The following is a 22,841-nucleotide window of genomic DNA, read 5'->3' as shown; positions in this document are numbered from 1 at the left end:
GTGAAGGCCAGAACACTGCAAAGCCTGCTTCGCCGCACATGGTGCACGAATCAACTCCCAGCCACGAGGGCGTGCCAGGCGAAGATGCCAGCCCAGCCTGTGAAGGTGGGCCCTGCCCTGCTGCTCTTTCCCTGGCCCCTGCTTATTCCCTAGCTATGTTTACTCTGCTCTAATTATCTGGGTGGTTGACTTAACCCTGCGTGTCTGCCTCACCCTAAATGTAAGTCTAAGACATGGGGACTCTTTTAGTTTGTTCCCTACTCTGTGCCCAGGGCCTGGCATTTGGCAGGTGTCCAGTAATGATCTGTTTCTTAAGTAGGTGGTGAATGAATAGGAAGCTGTCAGGAAAGATGGTTCCGCTGTGTGGAATCTGGGATTCATGCATCTGATTTATCCAGATCTGCCTAATGACACAAGCAGTTCCAAATGGGATTCTTTCATTTAATTCAAAGTTGACTATTAGTCAAGCTGACTCCTGTTGTCCAAAGTTCCGTGTGAGATGGGGAATGAGCTTTTTGGAAGCGACCTTATACCATGTATGTTAACAGTTCACCTAAATCCCCAGCTGTTGAGGAACCAAGGCAAAGAAAGAGACCACATACCGAGCATCTAGTTTATAAAATGTCGCCATTTTATTTTGTTACTGTAAAGAGGTTTATCTCAACCAGATTGTAACAAAATTACCACAGCTTATTCCAAAAGAAAATTTTAATACAAGAGATTTTAGAAAATTAAACATATTTGCTTAAAAATTCTATCATGTAAACCTTAACAGAAGAGGGTAGTTACGATACTATGTGTTCAGTTGCACCTGTGGCTGGCCGCATCCTGCCCACCTGCCACTTGGGCTCTGGTGCAGCGTCCCTGTTCCCCCCAGATGACTCACTGCTCAGCATGACCAGTACCTATGTTGGAAAGGTTCGCTCCTCTAAGAGGTGAGGTCATTCCAGTGAGGCACGGTGGTCTGCCTGTCCTCGACGTTAGGCCTAAGCCAAGGCCACTGCAGAGGCTAAGGCTGTGTTTCCAGGATGCTAAGGGCCAATCTCCTTCCCTGGCCCTGGAAATCCATGCCTCTGGGCTCCTTGAGTGTTCAGAAACTTCTCTGTCCTCTGTCCTGAAGCAGGCATCTGTGTCTTCACTGATGGTTAAGGGACCCAAAAGAGACTGAGCAGCTGCTGACAGTTGGGCCAGGGAGCCAGTGGCTCCCCAGACAGGACAGGGAATCATGCAGTAAGAGAAGGGATCTGGCATTGTCCACAGGGCAGTTCAGCCCACTTAAGGAAACCAAACCCTTTTTCTTTTCAACTTCTGTAAAAACTGTGGGTATGAGAAAGCCCATTGAATTTGGTTGTTAGCACTTAAGAACAAAAGTGAGGGCTCTGTGATGAATCAGGAGCTACCACGATTAGGCCCACGGTGAAACAGTAGGCTGGTGCATTTCAGTGCGGGGGCAGTCCACGGGCTCAGACCCCCAGGGTCCAGGTTGTGCAGAGCCAGTATGCTAAACTCTCATTCCTATCAATCCAGGAGCTGAAGTTTTATTTCAGAAACATAATCAAGACCATGTGTTACTGAAACAGTAAAATGAACTTTTTGGCACAGAAATGTTAGATAAAATATACAGTGCTACAGTTGTGCAAAATTAGCACAGAAGCCAATCTGAACAGCAAATATTTAACATTAGCTTTAATAACATAATGCACAATATTTTGAAAAATGTTCATTACAATAGACCTTGTTTGTAAGGAGTCGCCTGTCTCCAGAAAACAGCACACGTCTGCCAGGTCAGAGCCTCCAGGCTGCAGAGGCAGCTGCAGTGTCTGGCATTGTCTGGAGTGACACAAGGAGAAGGCAAGACAGTTACTGCTGCCAGGGTTGGGACTCAGGTCCAGGGTCACCCTCTGGGGGCTCAGTCAGTCTCACTGCTAGGCCACCAGACACCACCCATGCCAGTGTCTTCCTTGGGAGGGTCTTCCAGGTGCTGGGGATGTAGATACAGAGGGTGCTTCTGGAGAGCTGGTTGCACTGGGTCCTGGGTGTGTGGGGAGGAGCTGGGCTGACGATGACGGGCGGGCTCTGTTGGTTACTGGGAGGGTGTGTGTCTGGGCCCTGGAGAGCAGGGCCTGGCCTCGCCTCTGGGTGGCAGGTTGGCCAGCATCTCTAAGCGGTTCAGGTGGATGGAGCTGTGGGACAAGGGCCAAGGCCTGGAATGGCATGGTTGGGTCTTCACATGAGTAAAACATCCCATGTAGAACTGAGCGATAGTGCAAGTGGCCACAAGGCTGCCAAGATTACTCAGGTAGGTTCAGGGGTGAGGAATGTACACACCAGAGGCGGCACTATGTGACACCCACTGGGAAGAGGGTGTGTCTCTGTTCCTGTTTCCTCACTCTGGGGTTCAAATCTGGGACCTAATGAGTAGATTCCTCTGCCTGTGACCTGCTGGGATCAGCTGGGGCTTTGCCATCAGGTAGACAGATGTAAACAGCTTTCGCCTGCCTGCTGCTACAATGAACCTGTCACTGTTTCAAAAGCTCCACTGGAGTCACATACATGCACAATGGACAGAGGCCATGCACTTGTGAGCTAAAGTGACAGGGTACAGACAGCCCACAGCCCGAACATGATGCTAGGGTTTCTGAGAGATCCAAGGGGGGGACAGCCTGAAGTGGCTGGAGCATTCTCACATGGCCCCAGGGAACGTACTTTTCCATAAGGCATGGAGGTGAGCTCAGCGGGTTTTCTATGAATAATCGAGCTTTACAAAGCAAGGAGGTGGGGTCAATTGTAGTTCTGGGTATCTCTGGGTGGTTTTTCTTTTATGTATTTATTTATTTATGCCTTAAATTCATGTGTACAGTATCCACAAGGTTTTCTGGTGGGGCAGCTGGAGAGGATGAGGGTGAATTTTAGGTCCATTGCCCCACAGTCCTGATCTGGACCCTGGGCCCAGGGACCCACTGGAAACAGTGGTGGGTTCTCCTCCTTAGCAGGGCACAAAGAACAGGGAAGTGGTTTCAGCACACAGCCCTTGTTTGGAGGGAGGCCAGTGCTTGCAGTCTTTTTTTTTTTAGGTACTGGGGATTGAACTCTCGACCTTGCATTTGCCAAGCGGGGCTAAACCCCGGCTCCATGTGCTTGCAGTCTTGCAGTTGGCAGCCAAAGCCCCCTTTACAGCCATTCCAAACAAGTAGCACAGTAGGGGGTGCAGCCTGAGCCCCAGGCCACTTGGTTCAGGAAAGCTTTGTACTCTCAATCATAAGGTACAGCAGTCCAGCCAATGCTTGGGACCCAACTCAAACACCAGTCATTGGGGAGACCAGGAGAGAAACATGTTGCTGTTCAGCAGCCAGACTTCATGCAGGTAGAGCCCCGACTTCTGGAGCTGGCCACCAGGAACAGCAGGCTTTCTGCGCTTCATCTGGCCCGAGGTGTCTTGGGAGCCCGTCGGGCCTCCTCGGTTTCCCTGTGGAACCGTGTGTCACTGAACATTCCCTAACTGCCTGAAGAGCTTTCCTCGGGTGACCAGGGGCCCAGGAAGCACTCATCTTCCAGGTGATTCTTCCCCAAGTTTTTTCATTGAATTAGGTAGTTCCATGCTTACCAGGTGGCTCACCAAGATGCCAACCAGTGAGTTGGGGCAGTTCCTGCACTAACCATGGTGGCTTCCATAATCATTTCACGCACAGAATTCCCCAACAATTCCACCTGCCACAGGCAAAGATGAATGCACTTTCTTTCATGGTCCAATCTGAAAATCCTCCCAGCTGCAGTCAGCCTTGGAGGATGCTCTTGACTAGGCAGGAGTGGGTCCATGATTCTGTAAGTTAAAGCAGCCACCAGCTGGGGTCCCACAAAACCATCTGATCAGGCAGGTCCAATGAGGAATTAAGAGCTGCCACATGTTGGTCCTTGTCCTTCTCCCTGCCTGCTGAGGTCCCTGGACTATGACACCCTGCCTTGAGGCAGGAGAAACAGAACAGCCAGTCTTAGGGTTCTCATCCAGTGGGAGGTTGTTTGGAGACAGATGATATAAGGTGAATGTGACTGGAAGGGACAATCATGACCTATCAGACAGAGCTGGGTTCGAAAATTTGAGGGCCCATGAAACCTTTTGCAATAGTTCCCCAAGTCTGTGAGGATCTGAAGCCAAGGCCACTGATGTTCTGAGATTTTAGGGTCCCTGCCTGTCTGGAGAGCCCCTGACAAACCTTGCCCAGGATTTCTACACAGCTAGTGCTTCCATAGGCCATTGGCAAGGAGGGTGGGGAAGTTTTCCAAGAATCAGAGAGAAATGTCACTGAAGGCTCCTTCACAAGGCCATAGGGAATGTCTGCTGCAGGAGACATGCCAGTGAGGGCCACAGCAGCAACATGACTGTATGCCTGCCGACCATGGTGCAGCATAAAATGGAAAGGAACAAGATCCCATCCACTGGTCTGTGGGTCATAGAGAGGCAAATACTGTACATTTAAAAGAAAAGCAAAAGAGGCTAACAGTCATTCTATTCTCCTTGCAGGAAAGTCATTGGAGTTGTGCATCTCAGCCAGGGGATTCCCAGTCTAACTGGGTGCCTACCCTGCTGCTGGCCCCTGAGCTGCTGGAATGGAATGGACAGCTCTGGCTACCGTGTCAGGGTAGTTCCCAGTCTGCAGTGTGAAGCTGTCTTGCTCTATGGACAGGGACCTGGTGCTCTGAGACCAAGCAGTTTAATCAGGGTGGCATGATGCTGGCAGGAAGGTGTGCTCTCTGGGGTTCACCAAGTGGTCATGGTCATCACGCCAAGGTGTCAGGGGCCAGCTGCTATGGCCAGGCCACACAGAGAAGCCAGGGTGCAGGATTCTGCTGAGGTCAAAGGTCACCGCTCTGGGGCTCCACATTGCGTGTCTCCCTTGGGGGGCCGCGGGACAACTTGGGGAAGCGGGAAGCCACTTTGGGCCGGCTGTTCTTGTTCAGAGGTTCTCCAGGAGGAGTGATGTCACTGAAAGACAGGAGGAGAATTGCATTAGGTTGGGGGTTCAAATATCAGTGGGAAGGTAAGGGTCAGGCGGGTGGGTGGGTGAAGAGGAGCAGTCACAGGAGAGCAGACAGCTGTGACCCAGCTCTGACTGGTCAGAGTGACTTGGAGAAATGGGGAATTTCTCCAAGTATTGCTATGTAAACTCTGTCTTCTGAAAGTACTAGAAGGGTCCAACTGGATCGCTTGTGGGCCCACTGTTCCAGAGCCCATTTCAAAGAACCAACTGGCGATGGTTTGCTTTGCCCTGTTTGCCTTGATATCCCAGCACAAACACATTTCAAAGCCAAAGACAAGTGCTTTGGAGAAGACTGTACTTATAGTCATGTATAAAAGCAAGAGAATGATCTGGAAACTCAGCACAGCACTGTGTAAAAGACTGCTTGCTCTGTTTGGCTCTGAGTCCAACAAGAGAGGATTACTGAGAGTAGTCACCAAATACCTGCCTGACATGGGTAAGCCCTCTCTGATCTGTAAGATGGACATTAGGCTGCAATGCAGGGACAGCATGATCATGCCACATATACACTGTTTCATTTGTTGTATGGTTATTGCTCCAGACTCACGTGGGCCAAGCACTGTCCTTGTAAGCTCTGCTCTGTGCTGAGCCATGGGGTTTACCCTTCTCTTTAGCTGCAGCTTTGCAAGCTAGGGTGGCAGATATCATCCATTTTTGTAGAAGAGGAAACACTCAGGATGAGGCATATGCCACAAAGGGAGGGGAAGGCTGGGCAGGGCTGATGTCTATAATGTGGTGACTTTTGAGCTAAGATATGAACTCACAGTAAAGGAACATCTCAGAGTCTTTCTGTGGGGGCAGCAGCAAGGCCAAAGGCCCATGAAGCTGAGCTGCAGCGGGTTGGGGATGCAGGAGTCTGACAGGAAAACTTGTGAGCTGCTGTAGCCCAGAAAGAGGCCCTGGGGACAGCTAACAGGCACCAGGCATTGACTGATTATTGAGGAGACTACTCCCTCACCTATGCCATCTCCCCCAGCCTCATGAGCCATGCGACGTGGAGGTGGTTGGTGATTTCATCCTCTCACACAGGCTGAAACTGAGGCTCACAGGAGGAAACAGCTGGGCCGGGTTACCCAGTAGGTGGTTGAGGTGCTGTTCACACTGCTCTTACTCCAACCCTGGCATCTGCCCTCATCTCGTTAAAGTAGGGCTTCTCAACCTGGATGCATTTTAGAGCCATATGGAGAAGTTTAAAAAGTACTGTTGCTCAGGCCCAGGCTCTAAAGATTCACGGATTAACTGGGCAGGGCATGGCCTCTGTTCTATTAAAGCAGGCCGGCTGGGCAGAAACAGCTGGAAATTTGAAGACAGCTAAAGTGAAAACGACACCATTTAGCTCTAAGGTTTTAATACTGGCTTGTTGGGTGAGTTGGCAAATTGGTCGAACACCTGGTAGCATTTCAACTTTGAGAAATGGCTTTAAACTGTCTTTGGAAAGGGGCAAATAGGCACACTGTCACTTCACATAGGTTGGAAAGTGTGATTGCGGAGTGCACTGCTCAGGATTTTCCTGGAAGCCATGTGCCTTTATCTGTTCATTTCAGATCACCCCACCCAATATGGAGAGAGGCTCAAATGTGCTCAAATGGAGAGAGTGGATCAAATGTGCTGCCTCTGCCCCAAGCCTGCCAGCTGCAAGGGCTTCATGAGGAACTTCTTTCCCTTGAAATATGACTGCAATTCTGAGCTTTCTTCTCAGGGTTTCCCTCTGAGTCTATTATGGGAAGACTATTCACATAGAGAAAGGTCTCAGATTTTAAAAAAGCTCCATTGTCTTTAATAGGTGAGGAACAAACGGCAGGAGAGGTTCCTTCATCTTCCTTATCTCAGCTCTTCAGCTGCGATGTACTGTCTGAAGTGCATTATTTCTTCATTATTTTTTGGAAACGGTAACACGAAGTGGTGTGCAATAAAAAAGTGAGCCTCACCAAGCCTGCCTTGTGGCAGCCTCAGTTATGATTTTTAATGTACAGTATCTCTGGAATTCTCTACTGCAGCTAGAAGTATACATGCACAGCTGAGTGTGGATATATAGGGTTTACTATTTCTAAAAAAGGAAAATTATTCACTGTGCGGCCTCCTGCTTCTCCCTCTTAATGATGTATCATGAAGATTTTTTTATAACCCTCCACATAGACCAGCCCTAACATGCTGGGAAAAGGTTGACAAAATTTTCTTAAGTGTCACGTCATAAACCTTTCAGGCTTCAGGGGCCCTTCAGTCTCTGCTACAGCCCACCACTCTGCTCTGGTAGTAGGAAAGAAGCCATGGATGCTGCACAGGTAAGCAGGAGCTCAGGACATCCTGTAAAGCTTCACTCACAGAAGCAGGTAGAAGGTAAGGTGTGGGCCTGGCGTCCTGGCTGACCTTGGTGCTAAATATTTAGGTGTTAATCGCTTTCAACAACCACATAGTACCAAGGCCAGGTGTACTGGCCCAGAACACATGCACAGTGCAGGGCCTTCCTTCCTCACAAGCTTGACTGCACACAGAAGTCACCCACCTTTGTGTCACCCTCAGATCTCAGGCTACATGCTGGGATGGATCTTGCTTGGAGACCACTGGCTGTCTAGATGAGTGGCATCTAGGACATCAAAATGTCATACCCTGGGTGCATTTTAAGCAGCTTTATTTTCCTTCCTGAGATAGTGCAGAGGCTGAATGCCATGAAGCTGAAAGGGGCACACTGCTGGGAGGTGTGGGTACTAGGGCCAGTCCTGCGTTTGAACCTACCTCCATCACTCCAGCAGCATGTGATGACCCACGAAAAAAATTTTACAGTATGAGGGACTGAACCCAAGGCTTTTGCACTGAGCTATATCCCTTTTTGGGGGCAGGGAGGGGATAGGGTCTCACTAAGTCTCTAAAGTGGCCCAGGCTTGGCTCAAACTTATAATCTTCCTGAATCATCAATTACAGGTGTGTGCCACTATGACCAAAACTACACTACAGTCAAATGCTACACTGACCACCTGGCTGTGTGTGGCTACCCTTCCCCTCCCTTCTCTCTTGTTCCTTACTGTTATGCCTGCCATGACTTCTTTCCTGAGCTAGTACAGTTAGAATCACCTGCCACCCATTCTCTGTCCTTAGATCAAAACCAACGGGAGCAGGGGCCTCATCTGTTGTCCCTGTGGTTTTTCCAAGCACATGGCTAGAGCAGGTGCTTGAAAAATACACACTGCGGGGCTGGGGATTTAGCTCAGCGGCATAAGCGCCTGCCTTGCAAGCAGGCAGTCGTGAGTTTGATCCCTGGTACCGATAAAAAGGAAAAAGACAAAAAAAAAGAAAAATACACACTGCCTATGTGAATGATGGCATTTTCAAGATCCAAACTGTGGGCCCTGGTGCTCCAGGTGCCCCTGGTCCATCCTCTGACTGGGAGCCTCCTGAATGGCAAGGTTCATCACAGCCTGCCTCAAGTTCTAGCACGGCCCCTCCCACAGGTAGAACATCCTGCTGTGCTCCAGTTTTGACACTGACTATCTTGGGTTCCTGCTGAGCTGGAACCAAATGGGCCCTTCCTTTCCTTGTGGGACTTGGCGTAGCACACTTGTAGGACAAATTCATGTGGCTTAAAGGGAGGCCACCTTCATCCACAGAAAGCTAAGAAAGGTGCTAGGCAGAAGGCCTTGTCCTCAAGGCACACAGGCCAGAGGAGGTAATTAGCTGCCCCCAAATTCCAGTCCCTCCAAGGAAGTATGGCCTTACAAGGTGTGGGATTTCTAAGGAGGATCTAAAAGACACAACCCAGTGGTTACTGGTTTCCTAATAAGTGCAAGCAACCACAAACTTAATGTGTTACAGTGTCGTTCTCCATGAAGCCCCAGTCCTTTAAAATATGTAACAGCAGCTGGGCATGGTGGTACATGGGTGTAATCCCAGCACTTGGAAGGCTGAGGCAGTAGGATCTTTGCAAGTTCGAGACCAATCTGGGCTACAAAGTGAGCTCAAGGCCAGCTTTAACTGCATAGTAAGACCCTCTCTCAAAAAGCCAAAAAAAAAAAAAAATTAAAATATGTGGCAGCATGCTATTCAGAACCAGCTGTAAATGAGTATGTGCTAAGCAAATTGAGTGCTACAATTTTTGTACAGCTGTTCACATGAATAAACACTATTGATGAGAAAGAGAAACAAAACTTAATGCCTTAAATAGGGTGGTTGCTCCTCCCCCAACTGTAGAGGGCACATGTCCATCTTGCAGTGCTGAAGGGTGGTGACATAATGCTATTGCATACCCCACATACAGACTACGAAATGCCAGGTTTCCTTCTAAGACTCTGTTCCCTGGGCAGAAACCCCTTCCATCCCTCCCTCCCAGCACTGAGAGGTCAAGGCATTTTCAGTGCCCAAGGTCCCTTTCGCTATGAGGTAACATGAGAACAACAGCAATAAAGGCCTGGCTGTGGAATCGGAGGGATGGGAGGGAGACAGAAGCTAATGTCTGCTCAGCATCTCCCCTGGGGCCCATTTATACACATATACCACCAGCACGGACAAGGGCAAGGCTCTCTGTTCTTGTTTCTAAAGAAATACTTGATCACTATGAAAGCCTTAGTACTTTACTTGGAAGTGCAAGTCTCATGTTCAAAACATGTGTTCCTCTGGCTTTCCCCCTTGCACAAATATGTATCTGTATTACATAAATGGAACCATACGTGGTTTGGGGTTTTTTGTTTGTTTGTTTCTTCTTTCTGGCTTGCTCTTAGTGAACTGTCTATAATTCCTAGACACCTAAGAGCCAGGCAAGAAAACTCAGAAGGTGAGTGGTTGGCCCCATGTCCTAAGCATTAGGAGGGTGGCTGGTCTCAGCTGCAGACCTTCCAGGTCTGCATGCCAGCACTCTGCTGAGGATGAAGAGAACGCACAGGCACTGCCTGGCACCCAGTGGCATCCAGGCAGGGGCTTCACCTGAGATCTGAAAGACAGGTGATAAGGATGTCAATGCCTGACCAAGCACAGGTCTCCTCAGGTGAGAGCGAAAAAGCCCAGCACCTGCTCTCTGCAACTGCGTGGACAGCCTGAGCACAGCAGTTGCCATAACCACCCTGAACCAGGGCTATGTCACAGACCTGCTCACTGGTTATCTCTGTCATTGCCCAGGTGAACCAAGGCACAGTTTCCACAGGCCATGCCTCAGCAGAGTCTGGGGGACTGCTTCAGTCAGGCATGAAAAAAATGAGTGTCCCTGACCCTTTATCCTGCAGAATGGACAGGCTGCAGCCTCGTGTTGCCTAAGGGACCCCTGGAAGAGGAGTGGCAGATCCAGCCCAAGTGCATCTGTCATGTTGACAGCTGTGGGTCTGGACTGGGGGATAGAGAAGGCATCTGTAGGTTTTCCCAAGGTCTCAAAGAGGCCTTGTCAATGCTTTGTCAATGAATGGTAACTATGGTTACCAGAGATACTTTAAAGACTCACAGGCCAGGTTCAGCTTTAACACCTAACTTTGTCTGGCAATGGGTGCTTGGGGTACAGGGCTAAAAGCTTATGTCACCTCCAGCCAACCTGGTCCGAATAGTGCCATTTTCTTCCCCTTAATAACTGACATTCTGCTCTTCCAGACCCTCACCCCAACTTCCACACGTTCCCAACCACAACCAGGAGATTCTATCAGCCTTTCCTTGAGAGTGTGTCGGGAGCTGATCCCTGTCCACCTTCCTAGCCTGATGCCAGCACCCTTTCCTCCCTGGGCTGCACAATGGACCCTCAGGTCACTCTGAGCAGAGCCAGAGGCCTCCCCGGCTCCTCATCTTTACCACAGCGCTTTCTGGCCTTTTCAGCCTCTCCACTTGTTATTTTTTCTGCCTGGCTCAATCCCTCAAGTCTCCAATACTGGATCAATCTATCCTTGTGGCTTCCCCATGTTTTCTCCACCTGATCAGTACACATCCACTTGGCTGGTTCATGTCTGTCTCCCCCACCAGAATGTCCATGAAGGCAGAGATGATCTACAAGCTACACACAGTATGCCCACAATAAACTGGATGGATGGTTAGATGGAGGAAGGGACAGACACACCGAGGCATTTCCCTCCTTGTCACCTCTGATTCTGGACTGTTCTCTGTGCCCAGGCTGTGCCAGTTTTGCTTACCTCCAGAACACAGACAGATTCCAGGAGAACCCAGCCAGCCCAGTCTTACCTTTTAGTGTTTAGACTAATCTTAATCCTTTTATTTTCATGTATTTTGAAAGCAGTCCTAATGGTTTATATATAAAATTTCCTTTAATAAATGTACTTGCATGGAAGGGAGCTACTTAAGTGTGTCTGTAATTTTCTCATCATGTTTTCTTAGTTTTTCAGTCAAAACAAGTTTTAATCACAGCAGTTCTGTATGTACTAGGAAATAAAGATTTTTCCTCTTGTTCTTGGTAATTGTTAATAATTACCAATCGATCAATCTAGTATTTATATTCCACTTGTATTAGCTACCTGAGGTGAACGAAGGATGGAAAGGGGCAATTACTACAGCACTGAATACCTGCCATGCACCTTACTGTTTTACATTAACTGTCAGTCCACGCTGCCTGCTGAGAAGGCATAGAGGATGCCAGACCAGGCACCTCAGGCCTGCAGGCCATGCTGGCTCAGTGGAAGACTCTCTCTGACCCTTGCAGTGCATCCAGGGGTGAACTCAGCATCTGAGGGGACCAGACCCAGGACAGTGTGTGCCTCATGGAGACAGTGTCACCGGGCAAATGGTGCCTCTCACTTACAATCTAAGGGCATTCCCGTAGTCCCTTCTGGAACTCTGACCTCATCTCCTAACTCCCCACCCACCTCACTGATAGCCCGGGACTCCTCACAGACACTTCATGTTTCCACCTGAGCCCCTCTATCCAGACAGCTCTTGGTTACTCTGGGCTGAGGAACTGTGACATCCCAAAGTACCTGGCCTGCGACCTCCCTGGGTAAGAGGTTCATGACTCTCACTTTATGATGTGGTCTGTGCCCTACAGTCTCACAGTCATTAAAGCCAGGTCTGCTGCTTCCTAGCTATGTGACTTCTGTGGGCCAAGTTTCCTCATTTGTGAATAACAGATGGTAATAACACATCTAATCACTGGATTGCTGGCCCATTTGTCACAGACTGGGGCTATCTGAACACAGGCTGTGTGCATGGCTGTTTCACAAAGCCTTCTTTCTGTATTAATTCAACTCACTGCAGGACTAAGAGTTTGGTATTTGGAGCCCTGGCTCTGCCATTCACCAGACACATGACTCAGTGCAAATCACTTCCCCTCCCTGGGCCCAGTTTTCTTGCTCCTGTGGAAAAAATGATGTGGGGAGTAAAGTGATGCTGTTTAAGGCTTCTGTGAGAAGTCCATGGTATCACATGAGCCTGCAGACCCTGGTCTGATGCAGAGTCCCTGATTAATGTAGCCCATGGGAAAAATGAATCCACTGGTGTGCTGATCTGGGAGAATATTCCTATACCATAAGATCCCCACAGGAAAATTCCATTCACTTCAATAAAGTGAAGCCTCTCCAGAATATCAGTGCCCACAATAGGAAAGTACCGAGTTGAATCCCACGAGATGACAGATTCCTTAGGTTTTACAAGTGAGCATGTGAACCTGCCTTGGCCCAGCTCCTGCTGTATTTTCTGGTAGCCCTGACCTTTGCAGTGTCTGATAGGCACCTTCTGGCCTGGATTTCAAGGATACCCTGTCTCTGTGGCCTCTACACATGGCCTCATGATTCCAAAACTGTGTGTTTGACAGTGAGCTGGGTATGATAAAGACAGCTGCCATGAAGTTCAGCTGATATGCACATGTCCCCTCCTGCCCACTTTGTGTCTTCAGGAATGATGTGACTTTCTTTTCAATGACATGACTAGTTTGCCACCCAAATCCACTGAGAGTTCCTGTCCATACTTATGCGACTACAGAGCAGCTTGAGGCTTTGGAATTGGACAGAGCAGAGCAGGGTCTGGAGCCCAGGGCCTCATGGTTTGACCATGGTCAAGCCCCTTCTGCCCACAGGGTTCCTTTCTCATCTGTAACAAAAGGCCCTTGGCAATCCAGGGTGAGGGACTTGAGTGCTGGGGGCAGGGGAATGTCATCATCAAATTCTCTTTTCCAAAGATAAAACAATCCCCTAAGTTTCCACCTCATAGGATGGGAAAGAACCAAGCAGCAGAGATATGTTGAAAAGTGTCTCTCAAGCCCTAAACCCCAGAGCCATTCATTCTTTGTGGTTGACATTCCCAGCAAGATGGCCTGAGCTGGAGACATGCAAAGGCAGCTGATGCCACCTTGGGACATTGAGGCAGGTCTTGCAGCCCTTAGGGATGGCAAGCAGCTATCAGAGGTGCTTCTGCAGAAGTATGGTGGCACAGTGGGTACACAGGGCTAGGACAAGGTGCCACTGGTTTCTTACAAAACAAGCTGTGTGTCAGGCAGCTGTGGCCCTCCTGGATAGATGCATATCAGGCCCCCCAGAATGTGTGCATCTATCCACCCACTCTTCTGTCTGGGAATTGTCCTCCTCCAATAACAATCAGTCCCTGAGTTCAGGTGGGCTGAATGTTCTGTATCTTTACCTTGGGTTTGGCTCAATCAGTGGGCCTCAAGACATTGGCTCAGGTGCACTGAGAACCCAAAGTGGGAACAACTGGAATGTCCCTAAAAGTTTTGCAATAAGGAAAAACATAGCACATAAGCATACTATAAGGAAAAACATAGCACATAAGAATCTTCCCTAGGGCTGGCTACTGCTAGTAAAAAGACTACTCACTTATTGGGTCCTGGGTCTATAAGGCACGTACAGGTTTGGAGCTGCTCAGACATTTTTATGTCAAATAGATCACATTTGAGAATGAAGCTAACAGTGAATTCTACTGATATTACTCGAAGTACTGAATCAACCATTCCTGAACCCTGGGTGGAGGCCTTTGTTCCAGTTAGCCTCTGTTCTACCTGGACTTAGGATTCCCTTGGCTCCCCACAACTACAGATACATAGCCATCTCTTTATTCTTGCAATGGGTTGCACTGGAAGTGGTAGATTGGAACTGTTGGAATTCCAATAGCTTTTCCTTGGGATTACAAATGTGGACTCCACTGGAACACAATGAGGTCCAGAGCGGGTTCTCTATACAGGCTACCAATCATTGTGGGTGTCTTGTACACAGCATCAATCTAGCAGCAGATAACTGAAAACCCAGTAATTGCTCTGTTATCACTCCTGGAAGAGAGTTTTCACCAACTGATGGTGCTTAAGTGGGACAAGACAATTCAGGGTGCAAAGGCCAGCTGACTTCTTGTGTATGTTGACTGTACCTCCCTAATACTATATTACTTTTTTTAAAAACTAGCCCAAAATTGGATAGAGGTTATTATACCCAAAATAACTTTATCTGCTTCCCTTTTCAGATGCTCAATGTTTAAAAATAAAAGACATGAAATAGGACAAGCACTTGTAATAATATCTAAGCTGCCAACTCACATCGTTTTGGAACTGAAGTGAGAGTTTGAACAAAAAAGTAGATGCGACTGCAGTCAAAATAGCTTCCCTTGGAGAGGCACTTAGGAGGTCTCTGCTATCAGCCTCATTTTGCAGATAGGGATACAATGGCAGACAAAAGTCTAGGTCACAAATTTCCTAAGCAGCAGGACCTGGAATTTGAACTCATGTCCACCTGACTCAAGGATGTGCTCTTTCTAGTATCTACCAAGCCGCACTCTGAATGTTATAGGAGATTAACAGCAGAACTTTGACTTATGTGTTATAATGAAATTTGATAATCTGCCACACTCACTGGTTTAATAAGGGAAAAAGAAGATCCTCTACTGGCGGGATCTGCTGGTTTGCAGCCTGGTCTCTAGCCTCAGTTGAGTGAGGGTTTGGTCATGGAATGCTACGACTAAGATAACAGATCATAGTGCCTCCACTTCCCAAAGGAACTTGAAAAATGTCTCAGAAGAAAGATCATGGCCTTGAGACAGAAGGATTCATTTGAACTCTTAAATGTCCTTAGTGAACATTCACTCTGTGTTCCCAGGTCTATTCTGCATTTAGGGAACCCAGACAAAGGTTAGCTGTACACATGCCTGCTACAACAAAAGTGATTGTTATTACTGAAGCCATACCTGAATTAGCAAGCACTGGTTCTGTGTCTGCTGGTAAGGGCTCCAACCTCCTGAGGCAGGGTCTACTAGCAGTCCCATTTTACAGATAAGGAAACCAAGACACAAAACCTACACATGGCATAATCCAAGATCACTGAGACAGCAAAATGTGTCGCCTGGAATGAAGCCTGGGCCTATGTGACTATAGTACTCTCTCCGCGGAGGCTGTTTTGCCTGCATTCTCACGGTAGAAGCCCTAGAACAGCATGGCTTTGCTTCCTGTTGCATTAATAATTTCTCGACCTGGCATCCCAGAACAAGCTGGTGAGAAAAACATCTACAACTCTGTCAAAGCAAGCTCTCAGGTGTGAACAACAGAAGCACACTCCTACCCAGCCTGTCTTATTGCCTGAGTGATGCTTGCTAAGCCAGTGGGCTGCATGCTCAGGGGCTACAGCTGGGCTTTCCTACACCTTTCCAGACCAGTAGATGGGCACATCAGACAAATTCGGGACATAAGCACAGTGGCTAGGGAAGACTGGGATGAAAACGGGTGCTGAACAGTTACCTAAGATGCTTTTCCTCAATGGAATCAAAATCCTCATAAATTCTGTAACCTTCCCAGTCCCATTTTTTTTTTTTTAGCACTTTCTGCAACTTTTATTTAATTCAGGAATTAATCCCAAGAGAGGTAATGAACGGAACCCTGGACAGCACCAACCAGCCACCACATAGCTGATCATGTCACCAGAGACCATAGAAGGTACAAGCTCGAGAGCCAGCACCCTCTTCCTCTCCCCAGAAGGCCTCCTGAAGAGAGGCAGATGGTCAGGTAAGTGTGATGATACCTAGGCTACACTCCCTCAGAGACCCACAGTTAAAATCCAGATCTGGGACAATCATGAAGCTGTTTAGGGTACTGTTATTGCATTGCCTTCAGACCATGGGGACAAGGCAAAGAGGCTTCTCAGGTCAGCTGTGCTCTCTGCTCCCCTTCATCCCAGCTGTGACACTACACCTGGTCACTTCATTCTTTGCCGTTTACTTTGCTCACTTGAATAGGGAACAGTAACACAAGCCTCAAGGGGAAGGAAAAAGAATTTCATGAAGGTAACGCTGGCACCTGGCTGGCCTAAATGAACGTGGGATTCTTGTCCACATTCGTTTCTTGGCTACAGAACCCCAAGTCTACAGCTGCTTTTCTGAGACTCAACAAGTCAGTTGCTGAGACAAAAGCTGGGCTCTGTGATTAGGGCACCAGGTTCCCAGTATTCCACATGAGAACAAAATGGCCCATAGCATTAAACAAAGGCAGTCAGTCCTTTGGCCCCAGATGGCTGTTAGGTCTACAATCTGTTGGGTTCAGAGAAGCCCTGCCTGTCAACAGGTAGGCCTGTCCCCAGCGGAGGTGGCTCTGCTTCTCCTTTGCTGCCCCTGATGACTTGCTGCGTTCTCCCCACTGACAACTGTGACAAGGATGCCACCACAACTGTGTAGTACCACTGCTCAGTGGGTCCTGTGCCAACTTGGCAGCAAGGAGGACAGCTTCCTGTCCCTAATGCTCTGGGACTAGGTGTTAATTGTGCAGCTGTTTCACACCTACACCTAGGAGGCTTCTTTGGGAAACACTGCTCTCCTTGTGATCCTGACACAGTTTTCTCCTGGCTTCCCTAGCTCCCTCTCCACATCCCTTGCTAGCTCTGTCTCTGGCTCCCATCCTTTAGCACTTCCTTCTTTCTCTGGACAACTTCACCTCTATTATCTCAGTGACTCACACATGACAGCTGTTCTCATGTGAGTATCTGGAACTTCTATGCTAAAATGACTTTCCAAATTCTGGAAAGAGGGCTCTTTGGGATTTTTGATGGTGAAGCCAGAATTCCTGAGGGATTTCCCAAATCAGAAGTTATTCCTAAAGTATTCCTAATATGCTTCAGGCACTGTTATAGAAACCTAAGATGATCTGTTTACAAAATAAAAACTTTGGTAGGTTCTATAAAAAACTAAGCCAGAGCAAATATCCAAACACTGGAAAACACCAGCAAACAGAGCCAGGTACAGTTGGAACAACCATGTGCCACATTAACCTCCTGGCAAGTTTAACAACACTGTAAGAATCATGTTTGCAGAACTTTGTTCTTATGATTCTCATAATCTCCTATGCACATGAACATATTAGTATTTACTGCATTTTCAAATGAAACTCACTGTTTTCAGCAGACGGAACCATGAGCACAAACTCTGATCTTCGTATCATTGAAGCCAATGTAGAGTAGTTACATTGTGACTATGTCTTTCCTATGCTCCAGTCATTCTTGCCAACCCCGACTTTCACCTCTGTCTCTGCTGGACTGGACTTCCTACTGGATTTCATCAAACCAGGACCACTGACAAGTATCCTTGATATGTTGCAGCTGAATTATAAGACTTACTCCCAATTTCATGATTGATTTTTCTGAAAATCTGAGATTCAGAAGAGTGCACATTTCCTAAGAAACTCTAGAAATTGCTGTCTGATGCCAGCCCAGAGGATGCAATCCTAGGGCACATTTAAGCTTCTCTTTCCCTTCTTTTCCTTGCCTGGCCTCAGGCCCATTTCCAAGACCTCATGGAGACCGGTTTCTGACTCCAACATCTGCTCTTTACCCCATGTCCCCTTAACTTCCACCCATTCAGAAGCATGGCTCATCCTCTAGTGCCTCTTTCACTACTGCCTCTTTCACTACTGCCTCAACTGCCTGCCTAGTTACCTGCTCCTCTCATCCCCGAATGATGACAAAGCTGATCCACCACCTGGCTGTGGGGATGATATGAAGAAGACCTCACCCTGGGTCCTTACAGATCTACTCTCCTTCCCGAGGCCAGCATGATTTTCTGGAGGCTCACATGGAGCTCAAACCTGTAAGGGCTCCTGTGTTCAGGGACCAAGACAGACACTCCCTGAGGACCTACCTCTGGAGACCTGCATGTATCCCCACATGCCCCAGTCACAGGGGCTTTCTGCACTGTGCCGCAGTTCTGCACATCTGGAGAGAATGGCTGCCCTTTTGTGTCTGCTGTCAAAATCCTGGAGATCAAACTGGTGTAAGAGGGGGGAATTCCTGTTATCCGACCACATTAAAGACATGCCTTCCACCACAGTGGCTTCTAGAAATCAGTTCTATAGAGCTTCCTGCCCAAATGCACCTCCACCGAGAAGTCCCAGTGATACTGTTTGAGGGAGAATGATCTGCACACCTCTTAAATACTAAGGTTAAGCCATGGTGAAGTGAATCATAAAACAGCCATGACGGAGCGTACTATGCAGCTTTCAGAAGGAGTCAACCAACTTCATCCAATGGAAACAGGATATTGTAGGGCAACAGGTAGTGTAGTTTCATTTTGACTGAACAGTTTGCAAAGTTACCTGAGAACTCTGATGGGCGGGTGTGTATTTGGATGTAACATTTTCTTCCTCATCCCTTTATCTTTATGCAGCACTGCAAGTTTTTCCCATATATAAGTTCCTCACTTCTTCCCAAGGCCTGCTTCCTGCTGGCTGAATCAATTACACACCTAGGATGCTTATTACACATAAGGTGCTGTTCTCAAGGCGTGATGCCTGCACACTCCTGGAACCTCCTGGGATGGCTGCCATTATCCCCACTGTACAGGTGAAGACACATGGTGCAAATGACTTGATTATGCCCACAGAGCTAGCTGGAGACACAGCCAATACGTAACCAAGGGCAGTCCGACACCTTGACTTGCAAATTCTTACTGAATATGCGAAGGGATGAGCTTTCTGCCTTGTAATTGTGGCCCATGAGGGCAGAGCCCAGGTCCTCTTCACTTGTATAGTACCCTTCCTGGCCTCTCTGATTATCCCAGGGCCTCTGAACCAGCTGGTGAATGCTAATTTGAAGAAGAAGGCTGCGTCCTACCTCAAGTCAAACCCTGACCAAAGTGGCTATATCTGCAGCTTCCCAGCCTGGTAGGATGCCAGGAGTAAAACAGAAGCGCTCTACTCTCTCACCAAACAGCCATTCTCCCAGAGTCTAATCACTCTCCACCTGCTCAAGCCAGCACCCCTCCTACCTGGACCCTATAAAAACCTTTGCCTTGCCGTTCTATGATTCTATTCTATAATCACATTCACAGTGAAGTTATCAAACATCACCAGGTCACATCACACCCCTGCTCTACACCTTCCTACAGCTTTCCAGGCCACCTAGAGTAGATGCTAAAGTCATTCCCCTGGCCTTGTCTGATCCAGTCCAATGACAGCTCCAGTTTCGTTCTCCTTCTGCCTTCACACTGGCCACACAGGGCTGGGGATTTAGCTCAGCGGCATAAGTGCCTGCCTAGCGTGAGGTCATGAGTTTAATCCCTGGTACCAAAAAACAAAAACAAAACATACTGGCCACACTGGTCTTTAACACCCTGGACTTGTTCTTGTCTCTGGGATTTTACACTTAAAATTCTTCTACCTAAATACCCTTTCCCCAGAAACTCACGGCCCCTTCCTTGAGAAAAGCATTTCCTAAAACGTCATGGGCAAGCTCCCCTGTGGGTTCACCCAATGTCTTTCTCTGGATTAGTTTTCTCTAAAAAAGACTTACATTTGGCAGAGTATGTGTTTACTTATCCATTTTTCATTTTCCCCACTTCATGAAAGTGATTTTTTTTTTTTTCTTTTTGAGACAAGGATTTATTATGCAATTTAGGCTGACCTCAAACTCAAAGTAATCCTGCCTCAGCCTCCGGAACACTGGGATTACAGGTGTGCATGCCCAGCCTCATGAAGGTTTTGTTTTAGTTTTTCTTTTTGAGTACTCAGTAGGTACCCAATAAACAGAGAATGAATGAATGAATAAGATTTTTTCTGAGCACAGGCCTTGAGAGGCTTGCCCTATGCCTTTAGCAGTTTTGTTTCTAGTCCTTCTAGACACCCCCACTTTTTGTGGAGCTCAGTGAAGCTACCCCTCTGCCTCTTCCTCACTCCTCCTTGTGGAATTGGTATCCCTTCCCCACCAGGCAGAAAGAGTCAGCAGGAAGGTAGGTATAATTACTATGATCTGGGGATGCCTGGGGTCAGGGAGGCTATCTGAATAAGTGTCTGTTCCTTTGTCATTTTCAAAAAGAATGATTCATTATGATCTTCCTCAGCAGGAACCCTTTACACCCAGAGGGCCTGCACTCTATGGACTCTATATTTGCTGTATCTCTTAACAGCAGCCCCAGAAATAGCCAGGCCAGGCCGCTGAAGGTGATTAAGTAGCATTTTTACCCGTCATCTTTTTAAGCAAGAAGAAAGGCCATTTCCTGCAGGGGGCCCTGGACCCAGATGGCAGAGCAATCATCCTGGCACAGGCCAACCTCTGCCATCTGAAGAGCCAGGGCATGGTTGTACCTTTCAGTTACCATAGTGCAGGCCCTGAATCATTTTCTGATACCGGGGGATCCTGGGTTGCTAAAGATGGAAAGGCTGCCTTTTAGAATGATTCCACTTGGGACAGCTACTGATCGTGAGCTACTGAATGGCGCCTCAATCCAGGGAAGCACAATGGAATACTGGCCTGCCTGCAACTTTCTTCAGGAATGACCAGGCAAACCACCAACTTTTCCTAAATTCCATGGCTTGCTGTTTTGCCTCTAAAGGTAGTTGATGTATGAAGAGTTGCCTAACAGGTTTTTGTAAATATTTGCTCCTTCACTCGTTCTCCTTAAGGAGCAGCAGCTGGTATATCATGGTAACTATGCTAGGTACTCTTAAACAGATGATCACATTTAATACCCCAGCAAACAACACATATGGATTTGAAGACTTAGGGCTGATTATCCTCTTTAGGCTATTACTGACATCCAAAACTCCATGCTTTTTAGTTGGCTACAAGGTCTCAGAATCATGTCTCGGAGGCCAGGCAGCTGATATGAATGGGTGAAGAGGACCAAAGGAGATGCAGAAGGGGCTGGATGGACAGGAGCCCAGTTGGGGCACATTTCTTACTATAGGTAACTCATGTGTATACTTATTTTCAAGCACTGTCCACCCTAGGACAGCTGGCCAGCTCCTCTCTCCTTTCTGTCACCTGAGCAAAAGTTGAGGACCATGGCACCAGAAGATTCTCACCAGTCCCCAAAAGCAATGTGACACTCATCACAGACACTGTCATTCCTGTTATCAGTGAAAGGTCTCCATTTGAGCTCTGATGACCCCTGGCAGTGTACGGGTCAGGAAGTTTCATCCTTCTACCAAGCATAACTGGCACACTGGGAGAACATGGTGGTTTACATTTCAGCAATAAATCTACTTAGCAACTTTAAATGTAGCAGCAGAGTGGGGTGGGTTGGGCCACATTTTCTGCTGCTGCTGTGATCTGTATTACTCTACCTTCCATCCCTAACTTTCTCCCTTCAAAGAATATGTGATGATTTCCCAAGGATGAAATATTCCGCAGAAAGTTTAACAATGGGCTAAATGCCAGCACAGTAAAGCACAGAGGCCTTCACTGATTTGCAGTCCAGTTCCCAGATTGAATTCTTGGAGTTCAGCTTCCTCTTATTGTCACCTGACTCTTCCCGTGGGCTCTGCTAACATCTGCAATGTGTAGTGCTCCTCAGGTGTACCTTGTCCCCAAGTGGAGGAGAATGCAAACACTATGGGGCTCCCAAAAGAAAAGAATGTTGGTGGCCTTCCATTCATTTTTCTGTTTGGGGAGCTGTTACAACTTATATCTAGTTGTTCCTCCAAAGCCTCACAAGGTCAAGGGTGGAGTTTTTCAGAGGGGGCTGGATCTAATTTGTGTGATGCCGAGATTATGGGTGTGATGCTGGGATTAAGAATATCCTACTTTGGGTATGGGTGTTGCCAATCAGAAGGCATGTAGCCTTGACTGGGATAAAAGGGAGAGGTAGGCTTGCTGCCACTGCTTCTGCTACTGCCTTCTCTGCTGTTTTCTATCTGGCCTGCTTTGCCTTGAACCGGGTCTCCTCTGTGATGTCCCTCTGCCATGCCATCCTGCCTTGAAGCCAGTCACCTATGAACTGAAACCTCTATCAATGGTGAGCTACAATAATAAACCTTTTCTCCTTTGAGTGTTGGGTATTTTGTCTCACCAACAAGAAAAGAAAGATAGTGGCACACTCTGGTACCCTACAGGTCACACTGATACCTGCAGTCCAAAGTGGAAAGCAAATGCCACATTTCCCACCATCCTACTTACTAACCCAGAGCTGCTGCTGGAATTGCAAGCAAAAAAGGTGAGAAGTTGGGAGAGAAAAATTCAACCTGCTGATTCCTCAAGGTTCAGATTTTCACAATTGGCAGACTGATTAGAAGTCACAATGCCCCTTGCAGGACACAGTGAAACACTGACAATGGCACAGAGTGCAAAAGTGTGTGCAAAAGTAGGTCATGTCTAATACTAGACTCCAGGTTCCAAGTTTGAAGGCATATTTATGAGGAAAAACACAAGTAAATTCTACCCACTAGTGCTGATCTCCCCTACTCACTTCCCCTCCCACTGGGGTCCTACAGTGGGAACAGGACCACAAGCATTAAGGCCAACTGACAGGACAGACGGACTGACAGGACTGTACAATGGGAAGCAAATGGCAAACGGATAATAGGGAGCGTCCTCAAATTTAGAATGTAGACAAGCAGTGACTGATATTACTCAACTATTAGTGACTTCAAGTTACTGATAACTACCTAAATATTAGAAAGCCATCCAAAAAGCCCAGCACATGATT

At 47.7% G+C, this 22,841-nt stretch overlaps 1 protein-coding gene across 4 annotated transcripts in view; it reads right to left on the bottom strand.

Moving 5' to 3' along the window:
- Positions 1 to 610: 610 nt before the first annotated feature.
- The window catches only part of Snx29 (sorting nexin 29), a 560,183-nt gene continuing 537,952 nt past the window's right edge, over positions 611 to 22,841 (bottom strand). For all 4 annotated transcript variants that reach the window (XM_063226557.1, XM_063226558.1, XM_063226561.1 and 1 more), the window contains one exon: positions 611 to 4,981. In XM_063226557.1, the coding sequence (XP_063082627.1) occupies positions 4,852 to 4,981 (130 nt within the window). In that variant the 3' untranslated portion in view covers positions 611 to 4,851. The remainder of the gene's footprint in view (positions 4,982 to 22,841) is intronic.

Source organism: Cavia porcellus, unplaced genomic scaffold (genome assembly GCF_034190915.1).
Source record: "Cavia porcellus strain 051 isolate PalLab524CR breed Dunkin Hartley unplaced genomic scaffold, mCavPor4.1 scaffold_16, whole genome shotgun sequence".
NCBI lineage: Eukaryota > Metazoa > Chordata > Mammalia > Rodentia > Caviidae > Cavia > Cavia porcellus.
The sequence above is the reverse complement of the archived record's forward strand: the minus strand, read 5'-3'. Positions and strand labels throughout refer to the sequence as shown.